The sequence below is a fragment of the Mastomys coucha genome, unplaced genomic scaffold, assembly GCF_008632895.1.
Source record: "Mastomys coucha isolate ucsf_1 unplaced genomic scaffold, UCSF_Mcou_1 pScaffold5, whole genome shotgun sequence".
NCBI classification, from domain to species: domain Eukaryota; kingdom Metazoa; phylum Chordata; class Mammalia; order Rodentia; family Muridae; genus Mastomys; species Mastomys coucha.
Window position 1 is genome coordinate 96,355,303 of NW_022196911.1, and position 15,314 is coordinate 96,370,616.

At 47.6% G+C, this 15,314-nt stretch overlaps 1 protein-coding gene across 1 annotated transcript; it reads left to right on the forward strand.

Moving 5' to 3' along the window:
- Positions 1–13,689: 13,689 nt before the first annotated feature.
- On the forward strand, positions 13,690–15,314 carry Eif1 (eukaryotic translation initiation factor 1). The gene is made up of 4 exons (XM_031351641.1): positions 13,690–13,961; positions 14,566–14,729; positions 14,835–14,936; positions 15,249–15,314. Exons 1-4 carry the CDS (start codon positions 13,931–13,933, stop codon positions 15,291–15,293), a joined length of 342 nt encoding a protein of 113 aa, XP_031207501.1. The 5' UTR covers positions 13,690–13,930; the 3' UTR covers positions 15,294–15,314.

A 15,314-nucleotide genomic window follows, 5' to 3' on the forward strand; every position in this document is an offset into this window, starting at 1 on the left:
AAAAAAAAAAAAAAAAACTTTTAAAAAACTCTATGTGGAGGCCTGGAGAGATGGTTCAGCAGTTAGGAACACTGGGCTGCTCTTCTAGAAGACCCAGGTTCAATTCCCAGCACCCAAATGGTGGTTCACAACTGTATATATAATTCCAATTCTGTGTATCTGTGTTAGTCACACTTTTACCACTGTTAAAATATCTGAAACTGCCAGGCAGTAGTGGCATATCCCTTTAATCCCAGCACTTGGGAAGCAGAGGCAGGCAAATTTCTGAGTTCTAGACCAACATAGACTACAGAATAAGACCTCACCTCAAAAAAGTAAAAATAAAAATTGGGGGCTGGAGAGATGGCTCAGTGGTTAAGAGCACTGACTGCTCTTCCAAAGGACCTGAGTTCAAATCCCAGCAACCACATGATGTCTCACAACCATTTGTAATGAGGTTTGACACCCTCTTCTGGTGTGTCTGAAGACAGCAACAGTGTAGTTACATATAATAATAAATAAATCCTTAAAATTAAAATTAAAATTAAAAAAAATAAAAAGCCTTTTAAAAAAAACTCTATGTGGAGGCCTGGAAAGATGGTTCAGCAGTTAGGAACACTGGGCTGCTCTTCTAGAGGACCCAGGTTCAATTCCCAGCACCCAAATTGGTGGTACACAACTGTCTTTATAATTCTAGTTCTGTGTATCTGTGTTAGTCACACTTTTACCACTGTTAAAAATAATCTGAAACTGTTAGCATTCTGTCTAAGCTCCACCCACAGTTACCTGGCAACAGCCAGCTCTGCCTGACTCACTATAAAAGGGGCTGCTTGCCCCCTCCCCTCTTGTTCTTGCTCTTCCCTTCCTGCTCTAGCTCTGTCCTCTTGCCCCTTCCCCACCTCGCTCTCCACATGCTCATGGCTGGCCTCTCTCTCTCTCTTCCTCTCTCTCTCTCCCTTTCTCTCTCTCTCTCCCTTTCTCTCTCTCTCTCTGTCTCTCTCTGTCTCTCTCTCCCTTTCTCTCTCTCTCCCTCTCTCTCTCTCTCTGTCTCTCTCTGTCTCTGTCTCTCTCTCTCTGCCTTTCTCTCTCTCTCCCTTTCTCTCTCTCTCCCTTTCTCTCTCTCTCTCTGTCTCTCTCTCTCTCCCTTTCTCTCTCTCTCTGTCTCTCTCTGTCTCTCTCTCTGTCTCTGTCTCTCTCTGTCTCTCTCTCCCTTTCTCTCTCTCTCTGTCTCTCTCTCTGTCTCTGTCTCTCTCTCTGTCTCTCTCTCTCTTCCTCTCTCTCTCTTCCTCTCTCTCCCTTTCTCTCTCTCTCTCCCTTTCTCTCTCTCCCTTTCTCTCTCTCTCTCCCTTTCTCTCTCTCTCTCTGTCTCTCTCTCTCTCCCTTTCTCTCTCTCTGTCTCTCTCTCTCTCTGTCTCTCTCTCTGTCTCTCTCTCTTCCTCTCTCTCTCTCTTCCTCTCTCTCTCTCTCCCTTTCTCTCTCTCTCTGTCTCTCTCTGTCTCTCTCTGTCTCTCTCTCCCTCTCTCTCTCTCTCTCTCTCTCTCTCTGTCTCTCTCTCTCTCTGTCTCTCTGTCTCTGCCTTTCTCTGTCTCTACTACCCTCTTGACTCCTCTCCCCATGCCTTGAATAAACTCTATTCTATACTATATGTGGTGTGGCTGGTCCCTCGGGGGAAAGGGACGCCTCAGCCTGGGCCTGCAGAGGAACCCCCTTCCCCACACCTCACCACAAATCCACCAAAACAGATCCCCTCCTCTTTTTTTTTTGATTGTTTTTTTCCTTTTTTATATTTTTTATTAGATATTTTCTTTATTTACATGTAAATTTCTCCTTCCCCTCCTCTCTTTATCTTTTTATAAACACATCAGAAACAATTAGATGTTCTTTCAGTTCAGGATATTTCTTTTTTTAGGCATGATATTTGTTAGATTTTTATTTCTTTAGTTATATGTCTGTGACTGAGTATGTGCACACACATGCAGGTGCCCAAGGAGGCCAGAGACTGGAGTCAAGGGTGATTGTGAGTTACCTGGTGTGGGTGCTAGGAATCAAATTCAGACCACTAAAAAGCAGAATGTGTCGCCAGGCAGTGGTGGCGCATGCCTTTAATCCCAGCACTTGGGAGGCAGAGGCAGGCGGATTTCTGAGTTCGAGGCCAGCCTGATCTACAGAGTGAGTTCCAGGACAGCCAGGGCTACACAGAGAAACCCTGTCTTGAAAAAAAAAAAAAAAAAACAAATAAATAAATAAATAAATAAAAAGCAGAATGTGTTCTCAAGCACTGAGACACCTCCCCAGGGCCTCAGGTTGGTTTGTTCTTTTTCTTTTTGGTTTTGTTTTGTTTTGTTTTGTTGTTTTGTTTTCTTTTTTTGAGACAGGGTTTCTCTGTGTAGCCCTGGCTATCCTGGAACTCACTCTGTAGACCAGGCTGGCCTCCAACTCAGAGATCTTCCTGCCTCTGCCTCCTGAGTGCTGGGATTAAAGGCGTGTGCCACCACTGCCTTGTTCTTTTTCTTTTTTGCCACGCACACTCCAGTCACATCCAAAATATCGGGAGTAAAATCCTGATTAAGGATAAGAGGCAATAAGAATCCAAAAGGATTTCTGTGCCTCCTGGATAGACAGTCACTGGTATCTCCTAACTCAGACGTGTTCCAGATCAGTCTTTCCAATCGTCAACATGCCCTCATAATTAGGCACAAAGGTACCCCAAGAAATGATTCATAAATGGCTAAGATTGGACATTGTTTCCTGGCCAATACAATGTTACCAACCTATCCTGGTTTATTACCAAGCTTCCCATAACTTGTAATTTCTCTCAAGGAAACAGCCTTGCTAGAAAAAACAAGGATCAGGCACACTCCTTAGGACAATAATAGTTTACAATAGCTAGAAATGTTTTACATACTAGAAAGTAATGAAGGGCTTCCACTCAAAGACATTAGCTAAAAGTGTTAGGTCAGAACCCTAGTCATTGTCTCCAACAAAACCATAGAATTAGTATAGAAATACCAAATTAGCCCCAGCAGGGAGGGGCACCATTGCTCTTCCGCCCGCTTCACAACTAGATACGTGATCTTGGTCAGTAAGATCACTGACCTTGATGTAACTGTCACCTACCTACGTGACTCTTGTCATCTGCCCTGCTTGCTGTATGCTACTTAAGCCTACTTGTCACTTTGTACAAGGACTAGGAGAAGGACTTGGACTTGGACTCGCATGCAGGACTAGCACTATGGACTCACAGAAGGACTCGCACTAGAACTTAGACGGGCTAGGCTCAGATTCACGCAATCCGCAGTCCTCTTGGCCCCGGGGGATGCAGCACCAGTTCAGAGGAGATAGCTGCTGCTTTAGACCCAGTATGTTTTAGATAGCCTCAGATGTACCTCAACTATTGAGCTGCCAGATTTACCATCTCTCTTTTGCAATGACTGTAAAAGTCTGATGCCTTTTTTAAGAAATACATTCAGATCCTGTACTTCATGTGTCATCTCTGCCATCATCTCTTCGCCTATATCTTGTCGACCTAACTAGGACCCCCGTTTCTCCCGCGGGTTGAGGAAGGCCCAGATCAGCCAGCCTGCGGCACTTTTTGTTTTGAGACAGACTCTCTCTGTGTAACACTGTCTCTAAGTAGTCCTGGAGCTCAATATGTAGACTGGGCATGATCTCCCAAAGACCCTCCTGCCTCTGTCACCTGAGCGCTGGGATTAAAGGCCTATATGTTCAACCACAAAACTCAGGCTTTGGGGGAGTTTAGGGTTGGGTTTGGGGGATTTTCTTGTGGGAAGCAGTCTTAAAGGAGAAGAGATTTATTTTAACCCACGCTTTAAGAAATGTCTGTCAACTGCCTCCACTGTGATGGCCTGAAGCAAGGCTCAGCCTGCGGGACCACAGGATAGACAAAACAGCTGGCCTCAGAACAGAGGAGGCTTCACCCGTGCTGAGTAACACCCATGCTCGGTCACTAAGCTACATAACCAGACCTAGAAAACAGCTTTCAAGGTTGTTTTTTTCTGAGCAGGGCAGTGGTGGCACAAACCTTTAATCCCAGCACTTGGGAGGCAGAGGCAGGCAGATTTCTGAGTTCAAGGCCAGCCTGGTCTACAGAGTGAGTTCCAGGACAGCCAGATTAAAGGCAGGCACCACCACTGCCCGGCCACATCTGGCTCTTACAAATGTCCCTCTCCTCTTCTCCAAAGGTCCCTGAGCCTTGGAGTGGAACACAAATATCCAATTTAGTGTTGAACACTTCACAGTCTTTTGTTCTCTACACCTTTGGCCTGTTTTGGGTTTCTGTGCTAATTGTTGTCTACTGCAAAGAGAAGTCCCTCTGATGAGAGCTGGGAAGTGCTCTGACACATAGGCATAGCAGTAAGTCATTAGGAGTCATTGTAATACTATGTCTGCTTAGCATGATAATATATGGGATTCTCCCCTAAGGCTGATGACCTATCTAGTCACAGCTTCTTGGCCCTCTTAATAAGTGCCATCTTGTGAAGCTGGCCTTAGATCCAATCAAAATGTTACTTCCTTTAATCCTAGCAGAGGCAAACAGATCTTTGAGTTCTAGTCTAGAGAGTGAGTTCCAGGACAGCCAGGGCTACACAGAGAAACCCCTATCTTGGAGGAGGAAAGAAAAGGAACAAAAACAACAAAAAGTCACTCCCGTAACATTCTTGCCATCATCCTAGCGGACGTACTTTATCAGGCCAGTCCACTGTTGTAACTTTCAGGAGTCATAGCTGGGCAAACCTGAGACAGCAATTCTCTAGCAGCAAGTACAGCGCCTTCCAGCACCTGACACTGACTGGCCAGTGTGGCTGGCTTCACTTTTTTAACTCTTGTGGCCATGACATAAAATCAACCTTGACTTCCTGAGGATAGTCACAAACACAGGTTTGTGCTGGGCTGGTGAGAGCACTGACTGCTCTTCCAAAGTACCTGAGTTCAAATCCCAGCAACCACATGGTGGCTCACAACCATTAGTAACGAAATCTGACACCCTCTTCTGCTGCATCTGAAGACAACTACAGTGTACTTATTTATAATAATAAACCTTGGGACTGGGGTGAGTGGGCTGACCAGAGTGAGCAGAGGTCCTAAAAGTCAATTCCCAACAACCAGATGATGGCTCACAACTATCTGTACAGCTACAGTGTGTACTCATATGCATGAAATAAATGAAACTTAAAAAAAAAATAGGTTTGTGCAAAGCTAAGTCTCATGGGAGCTTATGTGTCAGAGGTATATAGGAACTCTGTCGGGGGGGGGGGGGGGAAGAAGAAGGAAGGAAGAAAGAAGGAAGAAGGAAGAAAAAAGAGAAAGAGAAGAAAAGAAGGAAAGAAAAGAAGGAAAGAAAAGAAGACCACCTTGGGGACAAACAGATCATTTCATCTTATTTCAGTTTACAGTGTGTAATCCATCATCCTGGGACGCCATCATCTAGGGAAGTCAGGGCAGGAACTGATACAGAGCCATGGAGGAGTGCTGCTGTCATGGGCTTGCTCCTCCTGGCTTGCTAGAGCCTGCTACATCTCCAGCCCAGGGAGTCCTATCTCAATAATCGGTCAAGAAAATGAACTGTGCCAGGCATGGCGGTGCATGGCTTTAATGACAGCAAGAGGAAGAGAGAGAGAGAGGCAGGAGAATCTATGTGGGTTCCAGAAGAGCCACGGCTATAGAGAGAGACTCTGTCATGAAAGGAAGGGAGGGAGGGATGAAAAAGAGAATGTACCACAGGCTTACCCACAAACCTTCTAGTTAGGCATTTTCTCAACTAAGGCTCCCTCCCTAAATGACTCCAGCTTATGCTAAGTTGATATAAACCAGCCAGCATAAAGTGCCTGCCACCCAATTTTGATCCCAGGGGCCCATATGATAAAAGGCAAGAATTAAATCTTGAGCTGGAGAGCTCACAACCAACTGTAACTCTTTTTTTAAGGAAAAAAAAAAAGGAGAAAGGAAAGAGAAAGAAAGAGAAGTAAATCCTGCAGGTTATCCTCCTACTTCAACATGGGCGCTGTGACAAGCATCTCCCATAAATTAACTAATGAATTAAGTAGTCTGTGCCTTTTTTAAAAAGAGAAAGAACAGAGCTGAATTCCCATGTGAGTGGGCAGGCAGAGGCGAGTCCCTGACAAGGGCAGAGAAAGGGAGTACAGGGGAGAATGTATCTGGATTGCAGGAAAGAGGAGGGAGGGAATAAATTATAGCATGCACACAAGCCCTCTCTGCCACAAATATTCACCTGCTGTCTCACCACCTGACTCCAGGAGGACCCGCTACAGCCCTCAAGGTTCCCTCTGTCCCTGACCAGCTCAGTTGGAAGAGTCCCAAGTGGCCTCCAGGTCTTGCTGACGAGGGCAGGAATGCAGCAGCCTGGGTTTTCCCTCCTTTTCCAAGAGGCAAGAATAGCAACATTCATTCTCTGGGCCTCTTCTGAGTGGGTGGGGAATGGAGGGAACTATCCCAGTCATTTGTGTTCGTGGGCAGGAGGTCCCAAATAAGACATGCAAGACACACCTCAGAAATTAGATTTTTTCTTTCCCCCTAAGTCAAGTCATCTTTGCCAATTAGAGCCCAGCAGGCTGCTCAGAAGCCCCATTCTGGGTATAAAGGGGTTCCAGTCTCCTCAGGATTCTCTCAATCACCGTGTTTTCTGCAACAGTAGCAGAACTCAAGGAGGTCCTTTGAGTTCTTCATCCATCTTCTCTGGTTACCATGGAGACATTTATTTTCCCCAGAGAATGCTACCCCCTTCCTGGCAGGAGACTCTGCTGCTCTGGTGCTACATTTAAGGCCCTGGGGAATTTTATCAAGGCTACAGATCAAGGCCAGGGTACCCTCCCAAAAGGATCACCGTGAAGAGAAGCCCACCTCAGCTCCATCCCCATGTGTATGGGGGATGCTCCTGTCCCACCCTACTCTCAGAGGCTCTCTCCCTGGGAAACTGACAGAATCTATTTAGGGATTTCAAAACTTTACATTTGTATCCTTACACTGGCATTCTACTACATAAATCCCTTCAGTGTGAGCCTAAAAAAAAAAAAAAAGATGTCACAGGGACTGACAGGTACCAGCTGGGCAAGAGGTGGCCTACCCAAAGTTCAGATTCCTTACTGTCTCGATGGGCTCCTCCCCTGCCTTCAGCTGCCTGGCAGTTATGAAGAAACCAGGACCAAGGTCACTTTCAGAGATGTCAGTCCAGATCCATAACAATGCCACAAGTTCCTAAAGAAGGGACAAGCTCAGAGCCTGGCAGGTGGGCTCCAGAAGATTTTGTCTTGGAGTGATACTGACCTGACAGCACAGAGCTTGGACTTCAGACCTGACTACACACCACCCAGTTGTGCTACAGGGAATAGAAGCAAAGTCAAGATAAGAGAACCAGGTCACCAGAAAGCTGATGGAAAATGCTAATGAGGCTGAAGTAGAAGGAGCATGAGTTGGACACAACCCTGGCATGCAAAACACAAGGATGGCCGGGTAGTGGTGGCGCATACCTTTAATCCCAGCACTTGAGAGGCAGAGGCAGGCAGATTTCTGAGTTCGAGGCCAGCCTGGGCTACAGAGTGAGTTCCAGGACAGCCAGAGCTATACAGAGAAACCCTGTCTTGGAAAAAGAAAAGAAAGAAAGAAAGAAAAAAAAAAGAGAAATTTGTCTGGAAAAGCCAAACATAGTTCGTGCATATAGTTCTATAAAAGCCAAGCATAGTACTTCCTGTATATAATTCTAGTGCTCAGGAAGTGCAGGCAAAAGGCTGCACGTGAGTTAGCCTATCTCAAAAGAACAAAAATAAGGCTGGGTGTGGTAGCACATACCTTTAATCTCAGCACTTGGGAGGCAGGGACTAGATGGCTCTCTGTGAGTTCTAGGCTAGCCTAGCCTACAAAGAGATCTTGTCTCAAAAAAATTTTAAAAAAAAATTAAAATGAAAATAATAATATTGCTTCCTAAGCAGGGCATGGTTGGCACATTGCCTGTAATCTCAATACTTTTAGAAGTGAGGTCTTCGGCCTCTTAGGAGTTCAAAGTCAGCCTAGGAGACACATCTTTAATCCAGCACTCTCAAGGCAGAGGCAATTAGATCTCTGTGAGTTTTAGGCTGGGGAAGGCAGCTTTATTCTCAGCTTGGCTATGCTATGAAGAACAGATGCTTAACGGTCTAAGGGCCATCGTGCAAACTGTTTCCCTGGCTGCAGTCAGTTACTCTGGTGAGGTCATGTTGATTGTGACCTCTGACTGTTATCTTTGAACCGGCTATGTAGGACTTGACTAAGGCTGTTTAGGGAGCATGTCTGCCCTTTGTTGTAAAGAGTTCATCGGTCAGACCCGTGGTTCCTGGGAATCCCAGATGAGTGAACTATATTGATACTGAGAACATCCTAGCCAGGAAGGCACATTAGGCCTTAACGTTTAGGGCAATGGCTGGCAACTTCTCCAGGCTACTCCGGGGATCTGGACTATTGAAAATATTATTTGGGGGAGAGAGAGGGGTGGAGAGGTGGCTCAGGAGTTAAGAGCTCTTCCAGAGGTCCTGTGTTCGATTCCCCCAACGACATGGTGGCTCATAACCACACACAGGCAGAACACTGTATACATAATAAATAAATCTAAAAAATTTTTAAAAAGTTATTATGATATAGCCAGATGCAACATGAAGCCAGTGATACCAGGCTTAATACACACACACACACACACACATAAACACTGAAACCAGATTTCTCTGTGTAGCCCCAGTTGTCCTGGCACTCACTCTGTAGATCAGTCTGGCCTCAGACTCACAGAGCTCCACCTGTCTCTGCCTCCTGAGTGCTGGAACTAAAGTCATGCACCATCACCACCTGGCTTTTATCCTGTTTTTAATTACCCATCAGATCTCTGCAGGGGCAAATGAAGAGTTGGCGCTTTTCAGCAAAAAGCAGTCTCTCGCTCCCTGTCACCTGCCCTCTCACCTGTATCCCACCTGGGGCAAAGTGTATGTGTAGCAATAACTGTTTACAAGCAAGGAGGTCAGCTCTGGAAGCACTCACTAATACACCAGGCATGTGCTGGCCAAGTGCCTACAAGAAGAGTTGGGAAAGTGGCATAGGGAGGGCCACCCTCCTTTCTCTATATCAGGCCAGGCACAGAGCTCCCTTTGAGATCCAGGCCTTCCGAGGGTTATTCTCCTCAATCCTGTGCTTCCAGACTCTGAGATTAGCAGAAGTCAGCTTCTAGCAAGGGCTTGCCATTCTACAATGGCAATTGAGCATCTACAATGGATGGCTACACATCTGCTCACTGCCTTCAATACAAAGTAGAACACATAAAACTGTTCTGTTCCTTAAACAGGGATTCAAGGGAAGAGGCAGAGCCAGACTCAAGGGTGTGGGACCTGTGTAAATTACAATACCCCTCACTTACAGGGCACTTAATTTATGTCCTGCTGTCCCTGCCTTAAACCTTTTAACTGCTTTTTGACCAAGGCCATCATGTTCATTTTAATAGTGAGGCTAGCAAATTATGTAGTGTACTGGCTGGTTTTCTGTGTCAACTTGACACAGGCTGGAGTTATCACAGAGAAGGGAGTTTCAGTTGGGGAAGTGCCTCCATGAGATCCAGCTGTGGAGCATTTTCTCAATTAGTGATCAAGGGTGGAAGGGGCCCCTTGTGGGTGGTGCCATCCCTGGGCTGGAAGTCTTGGGTTCTATAAGAGAGCAGGGTGAGCAAGCCAGGGGAAGCAAGCCAGTAAGGAACATCCCTCCATGGCCTCTGCATCAGCTCCTGCTTCCTGACCTGCTTGAGTTCCAGTCCTGACTTCCGCTGATGATCAACAGCAGTGTGGAAGTGTAAGCTCAATAAACCTTTTCCTCCTCAACTTGCTTCTTGGTCATGATGTTTGTGCAGGAATAGAAACCCTGACTAAGACCTGTAGCTAGTCCAAAATACAGAGAAATGCAATGCAGTGTGATAAATACCATTATGCCAGGCATGGTGAGGCATGTCTATAAGCCCAGCACTTTCAGGAGTTCCAGACCACCTAGTTCACAAGACCCTGTCTCATAACGTCGAAATAAATAATACCAGAACTGAGGACTTACAGGCAGTCTTCTCAGAGCAAGGGCATCCCAGGTAAGTCTGGAAGACACAGGGGAGGGAGGACCACATTCCAAGGCAGGGAGGAGCGGATGCAAACACCAGCTCTCATTTTAGGAGCGCTTTCTCCAGTGAGAAGGCTCGGGGAGCTTCCTGAAATGGCTGTGGTGGAGAATAAGGACCACCAAAACCCAGGAGAATTTGAAAGACCGGACGAAAGTATGGTTCAGGGATAAGCAGGCCAAGGGAAGGGAGCACACACATATGTACAGAATGGTTAGGAAAGGCCCGTGAGGGTGGACTTCACTCAAAAAAATCCCACTAAGACAACTGCTATGTATGTGGAAGGAAGGGACTAGAATCTGGTCTCACACAACACAGAGAACTGAACTCTGGGTAGATCTCTCTAGCAGAGCCATATCCGTGAGCATAATAAAGGTTCCCAGGCTGGCAGGCTGCGGCCTCAGTTCTGGTTTGTATGAAATGCACGCCGGGCAGTGGTGGCGCACGCCTTTAATCCCAGCGCTTGGGAGGCAGAGGCAGGCGGATTTCTGAGTTCGAGGCCAGCCTGGTCTACAGAGTGAGTTCCGGGACAGCCAGGGCTACACAGAGAAACCCTGTCTCGAAAAAAGAAAAAAAGAACAGCACTTTACTGCTCTTGCCGAGGACTCAGGTTCCATTCCCAGCACCCTCTGAAGGCCTCTGAAGGCCTCTGAAGGCCACAGCTCTGCGCATGCCAGCAAACATTATACACACTCAGCTTTTTTTTTTTCTTTTCTTTTCTTTTTTTTTTTTGAGACAGGGTTTCTCTGTGTAGCCCTGGCTGTCTTGGAACTCACTCTGTAGACCAGGCTGTCCTCAAATAACTCAGAAATCTGCCTCCCGCTGCCTTCCAAGCGCTGGGATTAAAGGTGTGAGCCACTACTGCCCGGCTCATCTTTACTTCTTACTTTTACTTTGGGGTACATAGGTGTTTTTCCTGTGTGTACGTCTGCACGCCACATGCATACAGTGCAGGCCAGAAGAATGTCAGACCTCCTGGGTCCAGAGTTATAGATCACTGTGAGCCAACATGTGAGCCATGGAATTAGAAGTCAGGTTCTCTCAAAGAGTAGCCAGTGCTCTTAACCACTGAGGCATCTCTCCAGCCCTGAAAATCGAAACAACAACAAAAAAAAAACCTCAGGATTAGAGCACTTGCCTAGTATGAGCAAGGCCTTGGGCTCAGTCCCCAGAACTCCCAAAATAAAATCCTTTCACATCCAACTTTTCCTCCCTGGGGAATGTTCTGTTTGGTGAGTTCCTGTCCTGCTCCAGAGCATCTTGTAAACTCAGGCCATGATGCCACTGCCTCGCCAGCCTTATCTAACCCCCAGTGAGGCAGCCTTATCTAACCAGCCCATCAGGAGGAGGAGCCTGGGCCTGTGGCACTTGCCACACCAGCCCAGCTCTTTCACCAATACCTCTCTCAACCCGGTATTATTAGTCTCTTTATTTTCTGTCTGTCCTAGCAGCCTTTACCTTCAGGAGAACAGGGAGACTGGTGACCTGGACATAAACTGAAAGTTCATGGGGCCAGCACACAAGCTTTTGTTATTGTGTTTTAGTTTGGTTTGATTTGTTTGCTTTGAAAGACAGTGTTTCTCTGTGGTAGCAAACAGCCTTGGTTGTTCTAGGACTTGTTCTGTAAATTAGGCTGGCCTTGAACTCACAGAGATCTACCTACCTCTGCCTCCTGAGTGCTGGGACTAAAGGCGTGGGCCACTGTGCTTGGCTAAACTTGCAAGTTTTTGTTGGGATTGTGTGGTCCTTTCAAGATTCAATTATTGGCAATCTTTCTGTTTTATTTGTTTTGGGCTTTTTTTTTTTTTTTTTTTTTTTTTTTTTTTGGTAGACCAGGCTGGCCTTGAACTCAGAAATCTGCCTGTGTCTGCCTCCCAAATGCTGGGACTAAAGGTGTGCACCACCGCTGCCGCCGCCACCACCCAGCTTGTTTGGGGCTTTTATTGTTTTTTTTTTTTTTTTTTGGTTTATTTTATTGTTTGTTATATATTTTTTTGAGACAGGGTTTCTCTGTGGAGCCATGGCTGTCCTCGAACTCACTTTATAGACCAGGCTGGCCTCCAACTCACCTGCCTCTGCCTCAAGAAAGCTGAGATTAAAACCCAGCAGTTTCTTGTTTTGAGACAGAGTCTCAATGTATAGATCTGGTAGGTCTCAAACTCAGGCATCTGTCTACCTGCCTCTGCCTCCCAAGTGCTAAGATCAAAGGCCACACCCGGCCTATTTTTCTGGTTCTTTTGAGACAGTATCCAGTCTACCACTGAATTCACTTGACCTTGAACTTTTTCCTCTGGCTTCTCCTAAGAGCTGGGATGCACCTTCATACCTAGCCGTTGGCAATATTTTATATGCCAGGCAGTGGTGGTGCATGCCTTTAATCCCAGCACTTGGGAGGCAGAGGCAGGCGGATTTCTGAGTTCGAGGCCAGCCTGGTCTACGGAGTGAGTTCCAGGACAGCCAGGGCTACACAGAGAAACCCTGTCTGGGGATGGGGTGGGGTTATATAAAACATCCACCCTTTGGGGAGCATTTCGATAAAGTCTGGCCCAGTGGTTGCCAGCCTCCGGTTCTCCTATTAGCCCCCACAAACCCAGTTACATGACTTGGCTGTGCCTTCTTCAGTCTAATTCCCCTGGCTCCTGAGGGCCTTTGGATCTAAGACCCCTAATTTCTAGTCACTATTCACCCTATGAAAAAAGAATGTTTCAATAAACAAGATGGTTCAGTGGTAGAGTACTTGTCTAGCTAGCTCTATTTGCCATCCCAAGCACTGCAGAAAATTTAAATTTTAAAATAAGTTGAAAGGTTAACTGCTAGCTGGGCGGTGGTGGCATCCATCTTTAATCCCAGCACTCTTGGGGCAAAAGCGGGGAGTTTGTGGCCAGCCTGGTCTACAGAATTTAAGTACAGCCAAAAACCCTGACTCGAAAAACCAAGAAGAAAGGTTAACTGCTTGGAAAGAACTGCTTTACCTCACACACAGGCTTATAGGACAAAAGGCACCCCTTAGTGCCTGGACATATTTTTCTGGGGTCCCCAGTCCCACCTAAGGGGCTACTTCCTTCCTTAGAAGAACTAATCTAAATAATTTTTGGTTACCAATTTTAAAACGTGCTAAACCAAATGATACTCTATATAAGGTCCAAATTTTGATCACGCTATTTTATGCTGATTAAATGGCTAAATCTGTGAATGCCTGCAGAGAAGGGTGGGTTGATGGGTGGCTGGATCAGCCCAATTTTGGAGGACCGGCACGTAATTATCCCTTAGAGAAAGTCAATCGACCCTCACCCTAAGACCCGGCTTAGAGCTATTAACAGCACCCCAACAGGGTCAAGATGGTAGAACGTGCAGTAGGCGCAGGCGCGCTCGAAACCCTCGCCAGTTTCGCGGCCGCTCCGACAACTACCATCCACACTGCGCAGGCGCGCAGGCGGACCAAGCTTTCCCTCCCCCTCTCGCCCCTCCCTGAGTCAACAGAACACCCTCTCCAGGCCAAACCCAGTGCGCACGCGTCGAGCCTTGATTCCGCCCCCCGACCAATAGGAAGCCGCAGCGTACGGGCGCCCGGGAGTTTGACGCCATGGGTGGGGCCAAGACGTGAGGGCAGCGCGCTGGCGTCACAGGGGCGGCTATATAAGTGAACACAGGCGCCGCCCCTCCGCCCCAGTCACTGAGCCGCCGCCGAGGACTCAGCTGCCTCCCCCTCGAGCCCCCTCGCTTCCCGACGCTCCGTCCCCCCCGCCCGCCTTCTCCCGCAGCCGCCTTCCGCAGGCCGTTTCCACCGAGGAAAAGGAATCGTATCGTATGTCCGCTATCCAGAACCTCCACTCTTTCGGTGAGCCTGGAGAAGGTCGCGGGCCCGAGTGGGGTGGGGGTGGCGGGGACGGAGCTCCGAGAGCCGCTGAGCTCGGCGAGCCCTTGTTATAGCTCGGGCTGGAGGGGTGGCGATGCCCGTGGCAGGTCCCGTGCCCTGCGCCCAGGATCGACCTCCGAGGGTGCCCGGAAGAAACTGGTGGGAGGTGAGCCCTTGGGCGGGCCCGGCGTCTCGGGTGGCGCATTTACTAATGGCTCCTGCCTCTCGGCGAGCCACACCCGCCCCCTCCCGCCACCCCTGCGTCACGTCCTCTACGTCACCGTCGTTGTCGCGGAGCAGGGAGGGAAGGCCCCGCCTCGAGAGCCTGGCTTCCGGTCGGTTGCATCAGCCGGGTGGGGCGCTGCCTGCCCACTAGGTCTCTCCAGCACGTGATCAGCCTTGGAGGGAGGGCGGGCCTGGAGCAGAAAGCCTATACTCTGTCTAGCTCTAGTACCGGCCTGTTCCCGGAGGGACAACAAAAGACACCTCCAGATTTTAGTGCAGATATCTGCAAAATCCCAAAAGAACTTTCAGGAGAGAGGAGTCAGGTGGTCCACAACACCTAACAAAAATTATTTCTTCACAGACCCCTTTGCTGATGCAAGTAAGGGTGATGACCTGCTTCCTGCTGGCACTGAGGATTATATCCATATAAGAATTCAACAGAGAAACGGCAGGAAGACCCTTACAACTGTCCAAGGGATCGCTGATGATTACGATAAAAAGAAACTAGTGAAGGCGTTTAAGAAGGTGGGTCTGCTGTGGAGAGAGCACGTTTTATTGTCTACAGGGGGAGAGGGTGCAAACTAAAAGGAATTACAGCCTCGTACATGCTACTTCCTTTTGTGCTTGCAGAAATTTGCCTGCAATGGTACTGTAATTGAGCATCCAGAATATGGAGAAGTAATTCAGCTACAGGGTGACCAGCGCAAGAACATATGCCAGTTCCTGATAGAGGTGAGTTCAGGCCTACCCTGACTATGTCAGCCCTTTTTTTTTTTTAAGTTACAGGTTTCCTAAACTTCTCTAATCCTATAGTTGAGCTTTTATATATATACATTTGGATCTCCCAACCTTCAAATGGTACTTGGGCGGTGCCAGGAGGGAACTTTTAGTAGTAGCAGTGTTCAGTTGAACCATTGTGTCTACTGGGATTGACTCAAGTACTCTTTATTGGGATTCCTCTTGCAGGGTGTAGTGGGTGGACCTGTGACGGTGGTTTCAGAAGCTTCACTTAACCTGCCACTCTCCTTTGCCCTCTTTTTGCAGATTGGACTGGCTAAGGACGACCAGCTGAAGGTTCATGGGTTTTAAGTGCTTGTGGCTCTCTGAAGC